General features: G+C 44.3%; 2 protein-coding genes across 16 annotated transcripts in view; both read left to right on the top strand.

The window, feature by feature from the left end:
* MAPT (microtubule associated protein tau) overlaps positions 1–21,885 on the top strand; it is a 101,409-nt gene that overhangs the window by 60,513 nt on the left and 19,011 nt on the right. For 8 of the 15 annotated variants that reach the window (XM_075123572.1, XM_048830102.2, XM_075123571.1 and 5 more), the window contains 6 exons: positions 6,506–6,595; positions 10,371–10,426; positions 13,086–13,283; positions 15,124–15,253; positions 16,340–16,393; positions 17,473–17,738. In XM_075123572.1, the coding sequence (XP_074979673.1) occupies positions 6,506–6,595; positions 10,371–10,426; positions 13,086–13,283; positions 15,124–15,253; positions 16,340–16,393; positions 17,473–17,738 (794 nt within the window). Of the gene's footprint in view, positions 1–3,030; positions 3,097–6,505; positions 6,596–10,370; positions 10,427–13,085; positions 13,284–15,123; positions 15,254–16,339; positions 16,394–17,472; positions 17,739–21,885 lie in introns of all 15 variants that reach the window. The other 7 variants (XM_048830118.2, XM_048830115.2, XM_048830119.2 and 4 more) reach the window with 5 other exon arrangements.
* On the top strand, positions 6,604–8,311 carry LOC125626747 (uncharacterized). The gene has a single exon (XM_048830120.2). It carries the CDS (start codon positions 6,631–6,633, stop codon positions 7,675–7,677), a length of 1,047 nt encoding a protein of 348 aa, XP_048686077.1. The 5' UTR covers positions 6,604–6,630; the 3' UTR covers positions 7,678–8,311.

Raw genomic sequence — 21,885 nt, 5'->3', positions numbered from 1 at the left:
CTCCGTTGAGAAAATAGCCAACCAAAATAGACATTCTGATGTTCAGTATTTATGATGACATATATTGATATTACGACCAGTGCAGTTTTTCTTTTTATTTGTACAGCCCTAAATTCATCTCCTATCTACCACTGTATGTGATCACAATTTGAATATGTAACTAAAACTCAGCATAATGTGGTGTGCATTGGTGAAAGAGTTTTTAAAATAGAAAATGCTTTAAACTGAGACTAACTAGTTTTTCACAGGGCACTAAAAACCAGGGTTTTACCTGGTAAAAAAACTCTGTTAAATACCATGCCATCCCCGATGGCTGGACAGTCTTTCTGGATGCTTATAGAGCAGGAACGGGCATTGGAGTTACAGCTTAGTAGTAAAAGTACAAACATCTTATAGGCTTGGGTAGGTTCCAGTAAGCACACACAGGTTTGCTGCTTTATCTTCTCCTACTGGAAAATCTGAACTGATCAGGTCTGTCTCTTGTTCTCATCCTGCAGAGCAGCAGGATCTTTTCTCCTCTGCTGGCTCAACAGCATCATCCTCTTTTGTGTGGCACACCCATGAGTTCTGAGGGAACTAATGGATGAAGTGGCTGAGCTGGTAACAAAAGGATGCAGTTTCTCATTTAATCGGTAACTATACCTGAGAGTAGCCCCTGAAGGCACTAGGTTTGATCCTGGGAATTGCAGACTAGTGAGCTTTACTTTGGTACCAGGTAAACTGGTTTGAAAGGTGATTAAAAATAGAAATAAAATTTATAAAAAACACAGGAGAGAAGCAACCCAGCATGGCTGTTGTAGCAGAAAAGCATGCCACTCTAGTCTACTAGAATTCTCTGAATGTCGGCAAAATAATAGATGGATATAGTTTACTTCAGTGGTTCTCAAACTCTTGTACTGGTGACTCCTTTCACATAGCAAGCCTCTGAGTGTGACCACCCCCCCCTTATAAATTAAAAACATTTTTTAATATAGTTAATACCATTATAAATGCTGGATGCAAAGCAGGGTTTGGGGTGGAGGCTGACAACTCGCGACCCCCAGTTTGAGAACCCCTGGTTTACTTGGACTATCGAAATGCCTTTGTCTAAGGTCCTGTCTGCAGGCTTGACATGGGATATGAGGTTAAAGTACTGTCATGCGTCCGAAATTGGTGAAGAGGCCAAAAAAAAAAAAAGCAATAAGTGGTTAGTTTTCAACATTGTAGAAGCTTAACGGGGGTGGTGGTGTGCCCCCAGCTGTACATTAGGACTGATTGTGTAATATATTAACCATCGGGGAAAGGGGTGAGTAGTGAGCAGGCAAAATTTTAAAAGGGGCAAAATTAAGTAGGTCAGTCAAGACTGAAAGAAGACTGAGCTAGTCAAGTTTAGTGACTGGGCATCATGGAATGACAAATGGAATTCAGCACTGATAAATGCAAGGCAGTGCACATCCGAAAGCATAGTTCAAACTGTCCGTTGATGTTGCTGGGTTCTAAGCTAACGGTAGCTCTTCAGGAAACAGACCTAGGCATCATTCTGGGCATCATAAACCTCTGCGCAGCATGCAGCAGCCGGGCAAAAGGTAGACAAGATGTTGTTTTTTTGAGTATTTGTCCACATGGATCCCACTCTAGGTGCTCATACACTCCATGAATGAGAGATTGGATTCTTTTGGTCAGCCGTGTCCTTTGGGGCCACGGATGTGCCCTGCATGATAGAATCACAGGACTAGAAGGGACCTTGAGAGGTCATCTAGTCCAGTCCCATGCACTCATGGCAGGACTAAGTATTATCTACACCATTCCTGACAGGTGTTTGTCTAACCTGCTCTTAAAAATCTCCAATGATGGAGATTCCACAACCTCCCTAGACAATTTATTCCAGTGCTTGACCACCCTGATGGGAAATTTTTCCTAATGTCCAACCTAAACTGCGGCTTACTGCAATTTAAGCTCATTGCTTCTTGTCCTATCCTCAGAGATGAAGGAGATCAGTTTTTCCTCCCTCCTCCTTGTAACAACGTTTTATGTACTTGAAAACGGTTATCATGTCCCCTGTCTTCTTCTCCAGGCTAAACAAGCCCAATTTTTTCAATCTTCCCTCATAGGTCATGTTTTCTAGAACTTTAATAGTTTTTGTTGCTCTTCTCTGGACTTTTTCCAGTTTGTTCACATCTTTCCTGAAATGTGGCGCTCAGAACTGGACGCAGTGCTCCAGTTGAGGCCTAATCAGTGCGGAGTAGAGTAGAAAAATTACTTCTCGTGTCTTGCTTACAACATTCTTCCTAATACATCCCAGAATGTTTGCTTTTTTTGCAACAGTGTTACGCTGTTGACTCATACTTAGCTTGTGATCCACTGTGACCCCAGAGCCCTTTCTGCAATACTCCTTCCTAGACATTCATTTCCCATTTTGCGTATGTGCATCTGATTGTTCCTTCCTAAGTGGAGTACTTTGCGTTTGTACTTATTGAATTTCATCCAGTTTACTTCAGAGCATTTCTGATGCTGTACCCTGCCTCCCCCAAGGGTCCCCAACCACCTCTCTGTTTCTTTCTATTGCCTGGGGTAGTGAGAGGACACTTAACAGTGTCTGCCCGTTTACCCCATTGCTCTCAGCTTTTAGATTTGGGATGAGCATTGGGTTAGTGTTAGAATTAGTCTGAGCTTCGTTATAGTTAGCCCGTTGACAATAATAAAGAATTAGGTATTTTTGTGGATGATAACATCCACCCTTGGGACTGAAAAAGGGATATAAATTCTCATGCTAACCTTGGTAAGGCCATTCCGTAATTGCCCACAGCAGTTTCCTGCACTTGTCTCTGAAGTATCTGGTACCGGTCTATGTCATCCAAGATACCTCTGATGTAGTAGGGCAGTCCCTCAGCTGCAGTTAAAAGGTAGCTGCCTTCAGGTACATTATGGTACTGTTTGTAATGCATTCACACTGGTGGACAGGATCAGTAAGGAAGCAAATTTGTTTCTCGTGGCAGACATTTAAATTTAACTTTTGTAATTTTCCCCCCCCTTTATTTAACTGTGAATCAGCTGAGGAAGCAGGTGTGGGAGCTACTCCTAACCTTGAGGATCAAGCTGCAGAAGATGGTGCTCAAGGTCAGTGGAATATTTGCTGCTGGGAAATAGTAAAATCCAATTGGGACCCAAAACAGAGAGAGCAGTTGCCAGTTGTTTGGGATTTTTCTTCTGCAAGGCTTCCCTTCTTTGCTATACACCCAACTATCTAGTTCTCCTTGCCACTGCCTCTCTCTAGCCAGGAATGGTCAAGATGCTTTAAGTATCCCCCCTACTTTTTCATTTTAGGGGGACACCACCACTTTTCATCCATTGCCCTTCTTCCCTGGAAGGTCACAACCTGAATCCTTGTCCTCTGTCTGGAATAGCGGACGGTTGAGTATCCTCCAAGATATAGAAGGAGGAATCAACTTGCAAAATACACACAGAGAGGACAATATGGGTCAGCCAACGGGAGATGCTCATTATCCTCAAACTAGTCTCATTATGTACTTTGACCGATTCAGAGTAGTCTCCTCCAGCCTCCTTTACACAGAACACAACAAAACTAGCTACTGTGCTGTGTGTGTACGTACCGCATAACTGGGCATCTGCTTAACCGAGTTGAAAAATTACTCCTTTAATAGGGGGAGCTGCTAGCTCACAGGAGTCAGGCTGGAAAGGGTGATTTTGACTATGCTGACTTCAGACATAACTGAAAACTTCAGGGTGGGATTTTCAAAAGCATCCAGAGCGAGGCTAGTGCTCAGAATGTTTTTGAAGATTCCTCCCCAGTCTAATGAAACGGCGAGTGCAGAAAGCTGAATATGCTGAAGATGGTTTTCATGCTCACACTCTCCATCTTGTGCCATTTACATGATGCTTGGTTTTTCAAGCTGAGTAAATTCCATTTTGCAAGATATTTTTCTTGGTGGCATATACATGAAATGAATTTCTTCATCTGTTTGGTGTACATCCTTCCTGCTGCCTGCCTGCTGCTACTGTCAAAATTGCACACAACTTGTCTGGCTGAGAGAAGTACTTTCAAAGTTAGTGATGTTTAAAAAGTACATGGTTTTTTTTTCTGTATCTCTTCAACTTGGTTATTCTTATCCTACTCCCTAGCAGAAGTTTGCCCATAATTGTATCACAGGATCATCATGCAAGTTTTTGTGATTGGCAGTTCTTATGTGCAAGTGGACAAGGCTTAGAATAGCAGAGGGTTCTGTAGGTGTAGCTTGAGGTCATTAGCAGAGATGTGATGGAAGCGTTGCATATCTGCCCATTCTGTCCAGCTCTGGCCACTTCTCTCTTCTCACCAGATGTTTAAACTTCCCCCCCCCGTACTGAGTACCAGGTTTCGGCGCAGTAAATTGTTACTTCTCTAAAAATGGGGAATGATGCTTTAAAAGGGGCACTTCCATTTTATGATCCATTTTCCTCTGGGTCAGATATAATTGTGGTGAGTGCTGCACGCCTGTGGCCAGGTATAAATCATAATTAGTGACCTTGGTTTTGTTTTGCTGCGGACTTTGAAAACTGGCTCTTCAGCATGAAGAGGGAAGAGTAGTGAAGTGAGTCTCAAGTTTCTGTGGGAGGGGCAGCCTTTTAAATCTTCAGTTTTTTAACCGGAACATTTTAAATGTTACCAACTCCTTTGATCACGTGTTGCACGCTGTAGTTAGAACAACAAAGGCATTTTGGAAATGTCGCTAACCAATGTAGTGGGCACGTCTCTACTTTTGTCGTCCTTTCGGTATGTTCCGTTCACCTGCAGTGCGACTCTGAGTGAATGAGCGCGGCTGGTTAGCCTGCTAGCATGTGTGGAATGCCCGCCAGCTGCCAATTGGTATCCAATTTTGGTCTGTCTTGGATCATGAATTTGAGGACTCTGCAGTGATTTCACTTAAGCATTGAGTTCTCTTAGAACTGTGTTGATAAAAGGCTAATTTGGTTGTGATTTTTACTTATCCCATTTTTTTAAAATTTCTCTTTAGAATTTGTTTTTTATTGAAAGGATGCTTTTGATTTTAGTACAAAAGTTTCCCTAACCTAGGCTTTTTGATTTCGCAGGCAAAGTCATGAAAAGAGCTAGTGGCTGGAAGGCTGAAGCTAGACAAATTCAGAATAGAAATAAGTCACGCACTTTTAATTAACCACTGGAACAATTTACCTCAGGGTATGGTGGGTTTTCCATCACTCCAAGGTCTTTTCCTCCCGATCAGATGTCTTTCTAAAAGAGATGCTCTACCTCAACCAGAATGTATGGGCTTGATGCGTGAAATTCTCTGGCCTGTGTTCTGCAGGTGGTCAGACTCGGGGTAGATGATCATAAATGTTCCCTTCTGGCCTTAAAATCTTTGCATCTGTGACTGTGAGTTCTGTTTTGTAACGGTTATACTGTCAGCTGCTCCAGAACGGGTGTGCAATGTTATGGTACTAATTACTCCGCAGAGTGGGCGGAACATACAAAATCAGAGGTTTGCAGTTGCAGGCAGGTGTTCCTGTTGTGTGATCCATCCTCTCCCCCTACACCCTGTGCTGTGATGGCGTAGACAGGCTACTGAAATAAAAAAGAATTAGAATACTTGTATTGCTCTGTCAAGTTTGTGGTAAAGATGTAGCAGAAGAAGAAATGGTCTAGAGAAGTGAAGATGGTTAGAATTCTGGGTGGCTGAGATGTGTCCGCTAAAACTAGCCTTATTTAGTTTGGACAGTTGGAGGGGTTTTAAGTTTTGTGTGTAATCTTAGATTGGGGAGTATATCTATCCCTTTTCATTCTGGCCCACACTGTGTTGTGGTTACACAACACAATTATTGGCAGATTTATTTAGAACAAATGAAAGCAACGCTTCATTTGACACGTGGTCAACCCGTGGCATTCACTGGCACAAGAGCTAATGAATTGTCCAGCACTGTAACTAAATAGAGGCTGGAAGTTGTGGCCTATAAAATTGTGCAGTTATTCCAGCGAAGAGAACGATCATCAAATGTTAGCCTTCATGGCATACTTTGGACCACCTCTGTGGACGGAGGCTGGGATGGAATCCATCCACCATGTACACAGAGCATAACTGATCACACACCAGCATATTACTGGGGTGCAGGAGGGAGGCTCCTTCCTCTGAGGCTTTCAGTATGGGAGACAGGATAAATTGGATAGATCTGGTATGGCAAATCCTGTGTTTGTTTTGGTACTCTACCTCTTCCCAGCAATGGAGCAAGGAGGCAGAGATGATGGATGATTCAATGTGTATCATCAAATCAAAGTGGAGTAGCTCTGATTTTAAGCCTATCTACAGGGACAAGATTCCTTTAAAGCAAAGAGAAACTGCAGAATTGAATTTTCCACTGCAAGTGGCAGTGTAGGACTCGATTGCTTTTATCCGTGTAGAATGGTTATAAAAAGTCTTTTAAGTCTCTTTTGTGTTGCAAGAATGACTTTCTATTGAAATACCTGTGCTAACTCTTTGCCACGCTTGACATCCTACCCTCCCTCTTCGCCCCCCAGAGGAGCTGAGCTCCCCAAGGCTATGGGAGAGTGTGGAACCTGGAGTTCAGGAGCCTGTGGCAAGTGAGATTCAGCCAGAAAAACAAGCAGGTGAGATTTCGGAGACTCTCGTCCCTCTGTGTGAAATGCAGACTGGAGAACAGGTAGCAGCAATGCCTGCCAGAGCTGAGGCCACGATACCAGTCCCCCCAGGCATGTATGAAGGCTTCAGAGCCTTTGAAGAAAGCCAGGAGGCTGTCTCCAGAACTGAGCCCTGGGACTGTGGTGGAAAAGAGGACGTTGGAGTGGGTAAGGCGTTGGCAGATGAAGCAGGTCACAGTGTGTGCACGGAAGAATTTGCCGCATCAGCAGTTTCCAAATCCTCTCAGAGTGCTCCAAGAGCTGAAATGTTCTGTCGTGAGAAACTTGCTGCTCAGTTTGAAAAGTGGTCCCCGGGGGTTGAGGATGCGGGGTATGAGCCAGTTGACAACTCCCTTATTAAAGACGGGCCATCTCCTTTATACAGCAAAGGTAAATTGAAAGAAGAGGCCGCTGGGCATGAAAAAGATGAAGACCGTGACATTGATGAAACTATTCAGCAGGATTCACCTTCCTCATTAGGACAGCAGGACTCTACAATGCTTGAAGCTGTGGAGGTGTATGCCTTTCCAGCAGAAGGCAGACCCAAAGATAATCTGGCAGAAATGTCTAGAGAGACTCCTGTTACTGAAAGCGAAGCTCATAAAGTGGGACAGATCCTAGATGAGAGACGACAGTGGTTGTCAGGGAAAGGGTCTGATGATGTCGCCAAGATGGAGCCCTCTGAAAGTATGTACCAAGTGGAAGTTGAAGCTAATGTAATTAGGGAGGGAGAAATCTCAGGTTCTCCACTCGACGCAACCAAGTTTCCCGATAGGTTAAAAAAGGACGTGGCAGATAGAAGTGTTTCCTTGCAACAGGAGACGGGGGGAATGGTGCAGGCCATGGAAACACAAGAGGCACCCAAAAAGAAACCTGCAACTCGCATGTCAGAGAAAAAAGTCAGTCGGGTTCCTCATTTAAAAGGTGTGTGTGTCATTTTCCTGCCCCACGCTTGTTTCTCCAGTGACTTGCTCGGGGCAAGGCTTCTAAAACCAGAACTGGCACCCCTTGAATCTTGCTGCTTGACAGTTGTCCATGGATGTTCCCTCTGAACAAATCCAGAGTGCTGATGCTGCTTTTCACCCTTGGTTTACTCCTGGCCTTTGATTCATTCGCATCACACTCACGCTTCAGTTGCACGTTCCCTTGCATGGACGCTGACATGCTCCCAGTTGTGCTTTTCTCCCTTTTCATTTCAGTGTCCTTGGATTTATCAAAGTTGCTATGTAGACTCTTCAATTTCATCCATCACTCTAAATATTTATAAAAGAGAAGAAGCGTTTGACTGAAACTTTTTCTGGTCATTACTGAAGTAGCGTTAGCACAGAGCAGGCTATGGTTTCAGAGCTGTCGCTAATAAAGTGTGCAGGGTCTCCCACTCGTATTGCTTTGTGTGTTCCCCGAGAGCCAGTCTTTCATGTCGGCTTTTCTAAAGGTGAGGGAGGAGGAGCACAGTGGGCGAAACTTTGTCCTCAGTTTCCAAGCCCAGTACGGTGTGCACCCCAGACAATTCCAAAGAGATGGCTGAATTTTTGATGTATTATAAGAGAGACCTATGTGAGGGGAAGCCTGGCTGTTAGATACCTAAGAATGTTCGCTGAGAAACCTTGAGTCATTTAACTGCTCATCTGATAGCACTGTGGTCAGGTAGCTTTAACTTTAGATGTTCAAGTTCGTGCAACGGTGTTAGCTTAACTGGCCCGAGTAGGGGCCTAAAGTCATCCTGTTCCGGCACAAATGCCTTTGCTAGTACGCCAGGCACATTTTGTCTATATTCTCCTCACTAAGACCCGCAATCCTAAGGACACCTGTCTGTCCAATGGTGAAATGCGGGTTTTTCACTTAATGGTTTTAATAAGCAATCAGAATGGGATCTGTATGAAAATCAGTTCGCTAATTTACAAGCCTCCTTAGCATCCATGTTTTAGTGCACAGGTGTTAAAACACCAGGTGAATTCTTTGGGGCCATGCCAGCCGTAGACCTCCATAGAGTTCTGACACTCTTCTGCAGGAATCATTTGCCATTGGTACACAGGTTTGCTTGTCTGTACAGGTCCCGTGCCACTTTTGATGCCTACACACTGTCTTGGCACAACGAGCCCAGTCAGCGTGAATATTCAGCCTATAGTCTCTCCCTCACACGAGGCAGGAAATGGAGGATGGAGGCTCCCACCCTACCGACTGTACCATGGGGATCAGCAGCTGCTGTTAATGCTGTTAAACTTAATATGCAATCAGAAAAGCTTCATTCACACCTCATGACATTAGCAGAGGTTGCCATCACTAGTGCCAATAGTTTAATGGGTGGAAGCACACGTCCTTCCTCTCTTTGAAAGGACGTTGACTGCGTTTTCAGAGAGTTTGGGTTACAATATGCTTAAAGACAGGTTTCAGAGTAGCAGCCGTGTTAGTCTGTATTCACAAAAAGACAAGGAGGACTTGTGGCACCTTAGAGACTAACCAATTTATTTGAGCATAAGCTTTCGTGAGCTACAGAAATACAGAATGCATCCGATGAAGTGAGCTGTAGCTCACGAAAGCTTATGCTCAAATAAATTTGCTAGTCTCTAAGGTGCCACAAGTCCTCCTTTTCAGTATGCTTAAGGTTGCCAGCTTCTGATTTAGTAGCAGGAACAGAAAAGGGGCTGGGTATTTCCCTTTTCAGCCAGAAATACCTGGAGTTCTTATCTCTAACGCACAGCACAGCCTTCATTGCACAAGGCACCTTTGCTGTTTTAGGAAAGGGAAAGGCATGAGGCAAGTTATGGAAGTGGATAGTGGGGGAGGTTCAAGGCGACTGCTGGAGCTGTTTATAAATGACCTTGTACATTTCATAACCAGTCAGAATAAATTCCCAAAGTTTAGAGAAGATATAAGAGCTGTTTTAAATTAAGAAGAAATTTAGCTGCTGATGGAAAAAAGTGGGTTTAGTAGTTAGCATCCTAGAGTGTAGTTCACACGTTACTCATTCTATATATCTAATCTCTTTCTTTGCAATACTGCAATGTCTTGTAGTTTGTAGGTTAATGGGGGAAAATAATAGTGTAATGGCCCAAGAAACCCTGCGTGTTCATTATGAATCTAATTTAAATGGCTTTCATTTGGCTGATAAAGCCTCAAGGGATATTACAGGTTCTGAAACGGAATCCTAAGGAGTAATATCTGCCAGTAAGACAGAAAGTAGTACCTTGCGAGAGATGAAGAATACAAATGGATTTCAATAAAATTGCTTTTTGAAGTAATACATTGAAAAGTGATTTCGAAAAACAAGAAGCAGCAGTTCTGTGACTTAAGGTCTTCAGCACTTATCCTCCGTAGGTGTGAGGCATTCATGAGTTTTAGCCTTCAGACGTGATGCTTAAAACCTTATCTGCATTTGTTTTTAAGAGCAAAGGGACAGGCTTAAGCCTGAGAATGGAGCTGTTCAGAAAGTCACCACCAGAACAGTATGTCAATCTTCTTTTCAAGGATGGTCTGGTATAAAACTTGCGGCATGTTTTTGATGCTCCCATGCATCTCTAACGCATCATCTCCTATATTAAGGCTAATCTGTAACACAGCAAGAACACGCTTTAAAAAGAGGAAGTAATTTGATAAGGGCTGTTTTTTAATAGACTTAACTGAAATGAGAAGAAAAGAGAACGTTAATGCATGTTATGATAATGCAGGCATTATAAGCTATTTGGTATTTATTTAGTATCCCCAAGAAGAGGAACATAACTGTCTTTTATTTGCATTTTATCAGCTCGTATTGACAGTAAAGACAAAGATGGAACTGATACTGAAGAGAAAAAGCCTAAGGTAAGATGACAAATGTATGAAATATGATGTAAGCCTTCTGTGTGTGTGCTTGACTCCATCTAGACCCAGCTGCTTTTGACCTAAATCACACATTCGTTAAGAAACCTTGCCATTAATTACCAGTTTTCTTTTCTTTTAGTGTGTGTTTGTTTTTCCCCCTCCTCCTCTTTGGAACGTGCAGCCATTTTAAATCATGAACCTTGGAAGAATCGACTCATAACAAAATTGTGACTTTTTAAAAAAATTAACCTGTTGGGTTTTTTACTAATTCAAAGGAAACCCCAAGGTGCATGGCAGGAGTCCAAAGTGTGTAACTTTCCAAAAACTATTACTCTAAATAATTGGGTCCCAGTCCTGGAATCAGATCCATGCAGCTGCGAGGGTAAGCCTTTGTGAAATACAGTTGCAGATTTGGGGCTTCGGTTGGCGAGCCAGCAGTTCTGAACTTACATAACTGCCCGTTTTGGGAACAAAGAAAGAGCAAGGCTGGGAATTTGGTCTTAGCAACAGTTAAAAAATTGTCCATATCCGACAGAGTGTTGTGTTCTGAATTATACACGCAGTTTAATACTGGGAAATTCCATAAGACTGGAAGAGTGCTTATGTGCCGGTATTCAGAAAGTGCAAAATAGATGACCTGGGTAGGAGGCCAGTTAGCCTGACACCAGTCCCAGACTAAATAATGGAGAAGCTGATCCAGGATTAAATTAATGAAGAATTAAAGGATAGGAATATAGCTAATGCCATTCAATGTGGTTTTATGGAAAGTAGGTCTTGTCAAACAAACCTGACTTCACTCTTCGAGGAGATAACAAATTTGGCTGATAAAGGTAATTGCACAGATGTAATATACTTAGACATTTGTAAGGCATTTGACTTAATACCACATGACATTCTGATTAAAAAATTAGCACTCTAGAATATCAATAAAGCACAGTTTAAACAGATTACTGGCGAAACTGGCAGATCTCAAAAAGTAGTGATCAGCAGGGAATCATCATCAAATGGAGTTGCTCTTTCCCCAGGGATTGGTACTAGGCCTGATGCTATTCGGCATGTTCATCAAATGATCTGTAAGTAAATATAACATCACTGTGGAATAAAATTGGTAGGTCAGAGATTGGCAGAATTGGTAAGTCATGATGACACGGCAGTCATACAGTGTGATCTGATCGCTTGGGAAGCTGGGCCTATTTAAACAAAAAGTGTTTTAATACAGCCAAGTACAAAGTTATACATCTAGAAGCAAGGAATGAGGGCAGTGTCTACCAAATTGAGGACTGTATCCTGGAAACCATGGCTTAGGGCTTGTCTACACAACGCAGCTTTTAGCGACACAGCCTTGTTGGTAAATGTCAGCGTGTGTAAATGCTCTTTGTCGGTACCTGGTCGGCACTTTTGCCAACAAAATACTTGCAGCCCCACGAGCGGCCTTAGCTTTTGTCGGCAAGAGAGCACTCCTGCCAACAAAACCGCGTTCAGGCTGCCACTTGCGTTGGCAAAACTTTTGTCTTTCGCGCGGGGGGGCTTTTAAAAGTACCTGTGAAAGACCAAAGTTTTGTCGACAACTTCTCAGTGTAGACATACCGTTTGAAAAGGATTTTAGAAGTCATAGTGGACAATGAACTCAACGTCATTGCTCAGTACGATGCAGTAGCAAAAAAAAAACACAAAAAAACGCAAATGTGATCCTTGGATGGCTAAATGGGGGAGAGATGAGGAGGAGCAGGGAGGTGATTTTGCCAGTTATACTGTAGTGGTGAGACCGACGTCCCTTTGAGATTTGCCATCATGATGCAGACGATGAGACTAGAATATTACTCTATTTGGTGTCCATATTTTAAAAAAGGGATGTTGGAAAATTGGAGAAGATGCAAAGCAGAGACACAAATTATTTGAGGACTGGGGGAAATGCCTTACAGGGAGAGACTTAAAGAGCTCAATCTGATACCTTGTTTGAGCTTATCACAAAGGAGATTGAGCGATGGCTTGGTTACAGCATACAAATACCACCATGGGGAGAAAATACAGGCTACTAAAGCACTCTTCAATCTAGCAAAGAAAGGCACAACAAGAACCAATGGCTGGAAGCTGAAGCCAGGCAAACTAAATTGGAAATAGGGAATAAATTTTTAACAGTTGGGGGTGATTAAGCATTGGAACAAACTCCCCAGAGTAGGTCGTGTCTTCAGATCAAGGAACAGGGAACAGTCTGCTGCCTGCTCCAAACTCTTCTGTGTTCTCTGAATCTTAAGAACTAGGGAGCCAGGTTCCCAGGACGACTTGTTCTCAGTGGGACCTGCTGGGTGTTGAGCGCGTTAGAAAATCTGACCCTGTTGTGGGCACTGGGCCCTTTTGGAAATTCTGGTCATAGATCTACTAGCTTCTGCCAAATCAGCTTCTTTTTTTCAAATGTATCAAGAAATGTGACAGGGTGACTAATAAGCTTTAAGTGAGACTTCAGTCTGACAAGCCAGACGTCGTCGTGTGATGGAGAACTCCTGATCGCAGGCGCAAGTCTGTCTCTTGTGCCTTGGCGTATTGCACCTCTAACTCCTAGCCATTCATATTTGACTTTAGCCATCATCCCTTTTCAGTTTGTTTGTTCGCATGCTGATCTGTTTTTAATTTTATTTTTATTTTGTTTACTTGTGTGAAGACATCCACACCTTCCTCTGCCAAACCCCTGAAAGGTAGATCCTCCATTACCCCCCAACGACCCTCCTCTGTTAGTACAACCCCTTTGAAAAACCCCTCCAGTCCTGCTGAGTCCTCAGTACCAGCTTCCACTCCTAAACGAGTCTCTTCTATCACATCCCGACCTGCCAGTACAGGAACAAAAGAAACCAAGCCAAAGGTAAGGAAATTGGTGAAAAAGAAACCAAAGCTACCTTTAAAACACTATTAGTTGCCCATTCCTGACTGATTAATTCCTGCCCGTGCTGAGTTATATCAGCCTGTCTCTCCACGCTGCAGTATGTTCTGTGTGTGTAATGTCTCCTGCCTACTTCAAGTTACTTAACGGAGGAGGTAAATTGGACTGAAAATTCTCCCAACCAAGACTGTGAATAGCTTCAGTCAGGAATGGCCAGTCAACCATTCTGCTCATTTATGGGGTGGCTGGAGCACCTGGTGTTTACAGTGTTTATTAAAAAAACCCAAACTAAGTAGCGATGTTACCATGAAATCCTTTACTGTCCTTGGTTAGGGAGTGGCTTTAAGAGTAGCTCTTGTGGAAATTTTATAATTCGGTGGTATTCAGAGCAGTCGCATCTTTCTCATCTGCTCGGAGGCTCCCTTGGTTTGCATTCATTTTAATGCTGTTTTTTAAAACCTCTCCTCCTTGTGCAGAAGGGTTTTGTCTTGTATTTCAATTAGGCATTGAATTCTTTCACATTGCAACAACGTTGTGTTAGCATTTATGGGTGCGTTGACAGAGTCTTGGATATATCTCATATATATTGGAGTCAGATCTTCCATGCTACAAAATTATGCAGAACACACAATACACAGCCCTCTAACAGGGCTCTGGATCATTCTGTGTATATATAAAAAAATGACTCTTAAGAGTTTCCATTCATATAACTTGTTAGAACCTGAAGGAAGGGGGAGAATAGAAATTGTATGTCTTGAATAATAGGATGAGCTTCAGTGCTAAAGAATTTGGAGCTGACCAGTTCTGATCTCCAGCATGCAGGCATGCCTTGTTTCAGGGCTGGTGTACATTTTTTAAAAATGAAAATGTCACATTCACAGTTGGAAATAATGCTCAGCGCACTCTCTACCTGATAGAGAGAGAAACAAACAATAACATACTCCAGCTTTCTTCATTAAAAGCAAGAGCAGTGGTTTGAAATTGTTGAACTCTGACCAATAGCACTTCACCTTTCTTTTTCACACTTTCAGTGGAAGTTTTCATGCCCAGTCCTGCTCAGACAGGGAGTAGATGGTTTTGAACCCAATGTAGGAAGCTGCCTTGCAGGATGAAAGGGGTTAATCAACAATAAAGGAAATGGGGAAGGAGGAGATTTTATTCTGCTTTTGAATTTTTAAACACCAGTGACCAGCCTGAGCAAGCCTTTATGTCTGAATTGGCCAGCAGGTTAATTTTTCATAAACCTTTTAGCCCCCTAAAAGGGCTGTTGAATGAACATAAATGACAGTTGATCAGAAATGGGGAAAGGAAGCTTTTGTTACTGGTGAGGCAAGAGTTTGAGGAAGAGATGAAGGACATGGACTTACTTTTCGCCCAGACCTGCTAATTGGGAAGGGTAGCAAAGCATTTCATGGCACTGCATAACTGAAGTGAACAACTTGCATGGGAAGGTGGCATGGCAGCCATGTGCTTCCCTTTCAGTGTAGGTGCTACCTCAGGGCTTCCAGTCACTGGGGCTGGTGCAGCCGGCACATCATCATGGGGCAGCATGCTAAGGGGCGGTGACTCATTTACAACTAAAATGGCTGTACATGTGGAGGTCATCCTGGAAGTTGCTCATCCTACCCTCCTCACCTTGCGGCAGAGTCCTGGGATGGTGGGGGCAGGAGCCGAGGAGCTCTTTGCAAGCTCTCTGCTATCTGAGTGAAGAGAGAGTAAAAAATCTTGAGAATGTCCCTTCACTGGGCGGTTGGTTGGTTTTTTTTTTTCTCGTGGGTCTGCAAACCACATGGTAAACGTTTTGTCCCGATTCCGCCATCAGGGTCCGGAGATGAAAAGCGGAATGAAGATGGCTGCTCCCAGGTCTGCAGCACAGACTCAAAAAAGCCCAGCCAACGCTACCCGGATCCCGGCAAAAACGCCCACGACCCCCAAGACGCCTCCCAATGCTGGTAGGATGGAGTGTGTGCTGCATGCAGAAATCCCCAGTGGGCGTTCAGCACGTTTCCAGGGAGGCAGGAATCTTCTCTTCCCAGAAAACTCTGGGATTGCCCCTCCCTAAAATCACTGACAGGGTCAGACTTGTTGTGCACATCTATTTTTGTGCATAGTGTGTCACGAAGCAGCCTGTCTGTACTCAGCCTCCGTTCCTCTACTGCAGGAGAAATATTCTCCTTCCTGAGCTACTCTGCCATGTCGGGAGCCCAGACACATGGGGAGATGTGAGATGCAGAAAGATGAGTGTTAGATGTAACGTACTGTGCTTTCTGGGACATTGAGCAGTAGCAAAGTGGGGACGAATAAATCTTGTATTTCATCTAGCTCTTGAACAGTGTGGTGTCCCGTTCAGTGAGAAGAGGTTCCTTTTATACGGGTACAGTTAGGTAGGGTGGGTCTTCCTGTACTTCGGGTAATCCTGTAGACTAGCCCCTAGGGTTCATTCACTAGGGTTGGACAGATTAAGGAGCGTGGGTGTGGTAGCAGTGATCTGTATAACATCCACCACCGGTTTGTGTGTGTTGAGCTGTGAATGGAACTTAGCTATGAATAGTTTTTGTGTAATAAGCCTGGTCGGATACTGGTCTGTCTGCTTCCTTCATATAATCGTCTTGGTTTAGGATGACAACTGCACCTCCTTTATCCTCTGGTTAGTCCCTCTGGGAGTATAATTCATTGGATGCTCTCTGCTCGGATTTGGAAGATTTAAGCTGCTCCGGGATTTTTTACTACCATCTAGTTTTTCTTTTTTATTGATAGAGCTTTCAAAAGGCCAGTCATTCGTTCCTCCACAGGGCTGTATTTGGGGATAGAGGCATCTTTGTACGTCATTTTTATTTAGGATACGTTCTCCTAACCATATGGGTGATTAAGCCAGTGCTCTTGATGCTTTCTGGGCATTCTGCTCCAGAGGTCACAAATTACCTGAAAAGTGGTGTGTCCTGCTGAATATTTCTTCTGTTTATCCAGGCATGGATAAAATCTTTGTTAAAGTTTGAAGCGTAATTGATTTTACTTAAGTTTCTTTAACTTTCTTTCAGCTGGCAGGAAGGAGCAGAGAAAGCCACCTACCACAGCAGCAAAATCTGAGAAAGGTAAAATGTAAGGCTTTTTCCCCCCCTGTTCGATTTTGGAAACCATTTGAGCTGTTTTAAAAAATATTTTGCAATATCAGCGTTTTCCTTTTCCATATTTTTTAATTAAAAATATTTGCATCTGAATGTTTTTGTTTGTAACTTGTCAGGCACTGAGAGGTTAATTTCACAGCCCTGTGAGAAGCTAGTTTTTCATGATCTGTGTTCAGAAAACGAGCGTAATGTTGTGGGTTGGGAACGTGCTCTTATTCACCGTTCAATTGAAATTGAAGAAATGCAGGTACCCAGCACTGTTCCACTCCTGTTGCATGGAGCAAGTCAACAAAAAGTTTTGTTCTCCCGCCTGCTCCCACACTGTTCCTGAGTGAGTGAGATTGAGAGAAAGAGAGTCTGTGTCCTGATTAGTTCAAGAGGCAAATTAGGAGTCAGGTTACCTGGGTTTCATTCCATATAGATGTTGGTAGAATCATCGTGAATATTGCCTAAGAACGCTGGTTGGGTTTTGAGTGTGGGTCAGCTCGCACGTAAAGCTCCAAACAACCATTCTATAATTCCTGCCTCTGCTGTTCATGCTGGGTGGCCATGGGCAAGCTGCTCCCCTGCTGTGTGCCTCAGTTTCCCCATCTGTAAAATGGGGACAGTGCTGTCGACCTCCTTTGTAAAATGCTTTGAGATCTGCTGATGGAAAGGTGTACATAAGAGGAAGGCATTATTAGTAACTAAATGTTTGTAAAGTGCCCTGAAATCCTTAGATACAAATGCAGTTTTATGTATCTTCTTTCCCAACCTGTCTGATCCCCTGCGCTGTGCCTGTCCCCTGCTCCAGGACTCTCCTCTACAGAATCGTTACTCCCTTGCCTCGATTCACTGGTGTTTTTTTCTAGCTAGCGCTGCCCCCCCCACCCCCAATCTAGATACTTCCCATCCACAGTAGGGGGATGGTCAGTACCAATCGGAGCAACTTGTGAATGTTGACTCCGTGGGCATTCCGCATGTCGAATAGCAGGTGGGCATTCTTGGAGCCGATTGATCAATTCGTGCTTCCACCCTGCAGTTACATGTGCGTCTGCGAATTGCAGGTGAACCAGCGAAGTCTGGAGACAGAAGTGGTTACAGCAGCCCTGGCTCACCCGGGACCCCCGGCAGCCGTTCCCGCACGCCCTCCCTGCCAACTCCCCCGAACCGGGAGCCCAAGAAGGTGGCAGTGGTTCGCACACCACCGAAATCCCCTGCTTCTGCCAAGAGCCGCCTGCAGACTTCTACTGCCCCCATGCCTGATCTGAAAAATGTCAGGTCCAAGATTGGTTCCACTGAAAACCTGAAGCACCAGCCAGGAGGTGGAAAGGTAAATCCTAAATCTGCTTTCCAAGTGGATATCGGGCAGATATTGCATGAAGTTTTGGCTTACAGTGGAGAGCTCTCTCTCGATTTATAATAGAAGAGCAGCTTGCAGCCTCTCACGTTGAAGCAGCAGCTGTGGATGACAGTAGCTTGCCTAAATTCCAGCCAGTATCTGGTTTAGAATCTCATAAAGGGAATTGGGTGGTTATGCTGAAATTGCTTGTCTGGCTTAATGAGTCAAGGGAGGGGCGTGGGCTGCAGAGCCTGGGCTCCGGTCCAAGCTGCAGCCTCAAAGCGCTGTCTACACACCTTAGAGCACTAGCGTGAGCCCTAGTAGCCAGGCTTGGAGGCTCCCTCCTGCGGGCTGGGTAGCTGTACCTTTAGACACTTTTTGCACTCAGTATATCGATTTAAGCAATTTGTCCCTGGAGCACCCACGTTATCATCTGATCTGGGAAGGGAACCTGCTCACAAGCTCGGAATCAAGTCTTACGTGACTTTCCCTCCAGTAGTGTGCATGAAAATAGTTTCCTACTATCCTGTCTGAAGGCTCTGCTGTACTTTCCTTTAGGGACCAGGGGAAGCTAAGATGCTATCGAGTAATGGGCAATAGCTGATTTTAAAACACATCCCATCAGCTGTTTTGTGGTGTGCAGAAGGCTCGCGGGGGAAAGGAGCGAGGGCACGGCAGCCTCAGGGGAGGGGGCGGGAAGGGGTGCAGTGGGAGCAGGGCCTGTGGCAGAGCCAGGCGTTGAGCGGTGAGCACCCCCGGGCACATTGGAAAATTGGCACCTGTAGCTCCAGCCCCCGAGTCGGTGCCTATACAGGGAGCCACATATTAACTTCTGAGAGCCGCATGTGGCTCCGAAGTCACAGGTTGGCCACCCCGAGCTAGAGGTTCCCTTGAGATCTCTCCAGACTGTATTCTCAGTATCCCCTTCCACCATCATGCCAACCTCCCGCGTGACACATAAGCCTCCAACCCCATGGCCAAATTCTACCTTCAGCCTTTGCACCTCGCTTCCACCAACCTCAGTGGTAGCTGGGTGTGCATCAGAGGGCAGAGCTTAGACTTGTGTCTGGAGGGGTAAAACAGCTGACGATGGAACACTGAAGGGGAGCAGTGGGAGGGAGTGTGAACATAAATGTCCGAGCTAAGGAGTTGATGGAAATACAAGTAATTAAAACAAAGATGATGAGCCTTCCCGGCTGCATGGCCCCTCTTATAGACTGAACTGTCTCCAGTTTAGAAGGGGAACCCCACAATGATGGGTGTTGTGTAGGTGTGTTGGGGGAAGGGCTATATTAAGACTGAGCTGCCAGTCAAACTAAAAACGGTTCTTTTAAATAACCTTTTGAAAACAAAAAACAATCGTTGACCTGGAGATAGAATCATCTTTAGGAACCAGTCAGCAAAGGAGTTTGTCATCTTCTGAGGGGTCTTGGTTTCACTAGAATTCCAGGCCGCCTACCTTCCGTCTACTTAGATTTCTTCGCATTGCTCTCAGGCTGTTGGATTGGGGTCCTGACCCATCCTGGGCAGATGATTGAGGGACTAGACACCACTGTACATCTCATCAACGTAGGGTAGTAAGAATCCCTTTTCCCCACTTCCGAGGGGTGAATGCACACTGGAGGGCGCTGCTGGCCAAAACCAGACTTGCTCTGTGTCTAACCGATGGTAGGTCCAATGGCAAGAGTTTGCATTTCTCTGAAAGATGGAGCACTATGTACCTCGCGTACTGTCCTCAGCAGCTGCTTGGGAACCATTTTGTGTGACTGTATAGGAGATTTGCTGAGTGACTGGGTAAATGTGTGACATCAGCATTTAGATATGACATTGGTATGTCACCTGAGTGGCTTTTGGCAGTATTTTAGGTAGTATTTTTTTAAAGGAAGCATTCTTTGTTGTAGCTGGTGATTATCAATTAAATAGTTAAGTTCTACTTTTTTATTACAATGTATTAAGTGGCTTTTGGAGTCAGTGCTGGTTTGTCATGCCAGCTAGAATTGCAGTCCTCCTTGACAATACCATTGATACCAACTGTTCATGCAGAGTACTCAGAGCAGAGCTGAAGCGCCATTCTGTAGACATTTCCCCGTTCTTCCAGTTGTACAAGCTGCTTTCCAACCATCTGCATTAGGACACGCAATAAACTGGAACTGGCGGACTTCAAAATTGCAATAGTCCAGTGGTTTCAAAAGTGAAAAGTCAATTTATAGTAAATTGATTAAACTCTATGCTTGTTTTAATAAGCCATTTCCTCTTTGAAGTCAGTTATCTAACCCTCCACCCTCATCCTAATGAGTAAACTTCTGTTTCCTTTTTTTACAGTAAGAATAAGAACAGCTGAACTTCAAGATAGTTTCTGCTATGTATGGGGGAAATGAGTGGTGGTCCTTTTGGGATCTTACTGCTATTAAGTATACTTGGCTTTTATGATCTCCTTAGTAGGATAAACGTAGCTACAGTGTTAGGAACAAATTGAAGAAGTTTGAGCTTTTGAAAGGCAGTGTAATCTAGTGGATGGAGCCCAGGGCTGGGAGTCAGAAGTGGAAAAGGTGTTGAATGACTGCTAAATGTTCCAGGTATTTTCCTTTATCCCTTGATTTCAATGGAATGTTAATGGATAACAGCCGAGTGCACTTGGAGGAAAGGTAGACAGCAGAAGGTTAAGGAGAAATGAATGTAAAGGGAGAGACAGCAACACCTAATTGAATTGGCTGTGTCTGACGTGTTGTGTGTTCGTTGGACTGTCTGTGCATGTGCACTTAATGACATGCTGTTGTTTTAAAAACCCATCCAAACTGATTTGTTTCCAGAATGACTAATCATACTAAGGCTAAAAAAAAATTCCCATAGGAGACTTCATCAGCCCCCACTTTCTACATACCCATCATCAGCCCTTTAAAAATGAAATGGAGAAAGGAACTCTGGGACACAGCCTTAATGGTAGCAGCAATAACTGGCTATAGTAGGCCAGAAGCTTTGCTGAAGTGTGCATCTGCCGTGTGACCAAGGAACAGATAACGCAGTCCACCTGCATTTGTGTTGATTTGTAACTCTTGCCCAGGTAGTGGAGTTAGTGAAGTGGGGATTTCTTCTGCTCTTCGCATGGTTACGTTGCTAAACAATAGCTTTCTCATAAAGTAAACTTTGGGCTTGTCTGCACGCAAAGTCGTACTGGCATGGTTAAAGCAGAACTCCTCCTCTAGTGTGGATGCAGTTACACTGGTATATAGGTGCTTTTCGATTCCTAGATTTCAAAGCCAGAAAATACCATTAGATCACCTAGTTTGACAGTCTTACGGGGAGGGGAATAAACCGTGGTGGTATAAGGTGCCTTTATCCCAGTAGAACTGTGTCTACATCGGGGGCTGCACTAGTATAACCGTAGCTGTAAGAACTCACATTCCAAATTAAAATGGTTATACTGGCATGAAATCTGTCTGTAGATAGGCCTCAGCTAGTGGCAGGCCAGGCCCTCTGAGCATAACCGCATGTAAGTCACCTGTAGATTTATAGTTTGTGTATGTGTGTATTTAGAAACAGTGTATAGCTGTAGATCTGAAATAGAGAGTCAAAGAGGCAAATCCTTTAGCCTCGTTTGTAACGGAGCTATTCTGGCCATTCTGTCTAGAATTTAAGACTTTATAAAGCGCAAAGACTTTGGTCTCCATTCCTTTATAGCTCTTTCCGTCTCAGATGTTTGAATCCCTCTGAACCCATGTGTGGGGTCTGACCGTGTTCCATATTTCTGGTTTGTGCTCTTAGCTGGCTGCGTCTGCCCCTTCCGGTCTCAGTCACGCGGCTCTGAGGGAAAGCGAGTCTACTATGCTCCATCTACCCCAATCTGGCAGGGTTTGGAGCGGGGCGGCCCGGGGGTTGCTTCAGGCCCATCTCTCCTCTCACCCCACCAGATTAGAGCTGGGGAATTTATGCAGAGCCAGCAGAGGTTTCATTTTCCTCACTTGGAATTCCAGAGCACTTTCCGACCCCCTCATTGCTTGGCGTGTTTCCCTCTGAATGTGCTGGAGGAAACGTGGACAGCTGGGGTGCGTGTTTTTCTAGCTTGTAAACTGGGGCTACCTATGCTGGAGACAAGCAATTGTATCTGAGCTCTAACCAGGCGCTGCTCACCTCTGCTGGC

This window comes from Caretta caretta, chromosome 27 (assembly GCF_965140235.1).
Source record: "Caretta caretta isolate rCarCar2 chromosome 27, rCarCar1.hap1, whole genome shotgun sequence".
NCBI classification, from domain to species: domain Eukaryota; kingdom Metazoa; phylum Chordata; order Testudines; family Cheloniidae; genus Caretta; species Caretta caretta.
This window is presented reverse-complemented; position numbering and strand designations above follow the sequence as displayed.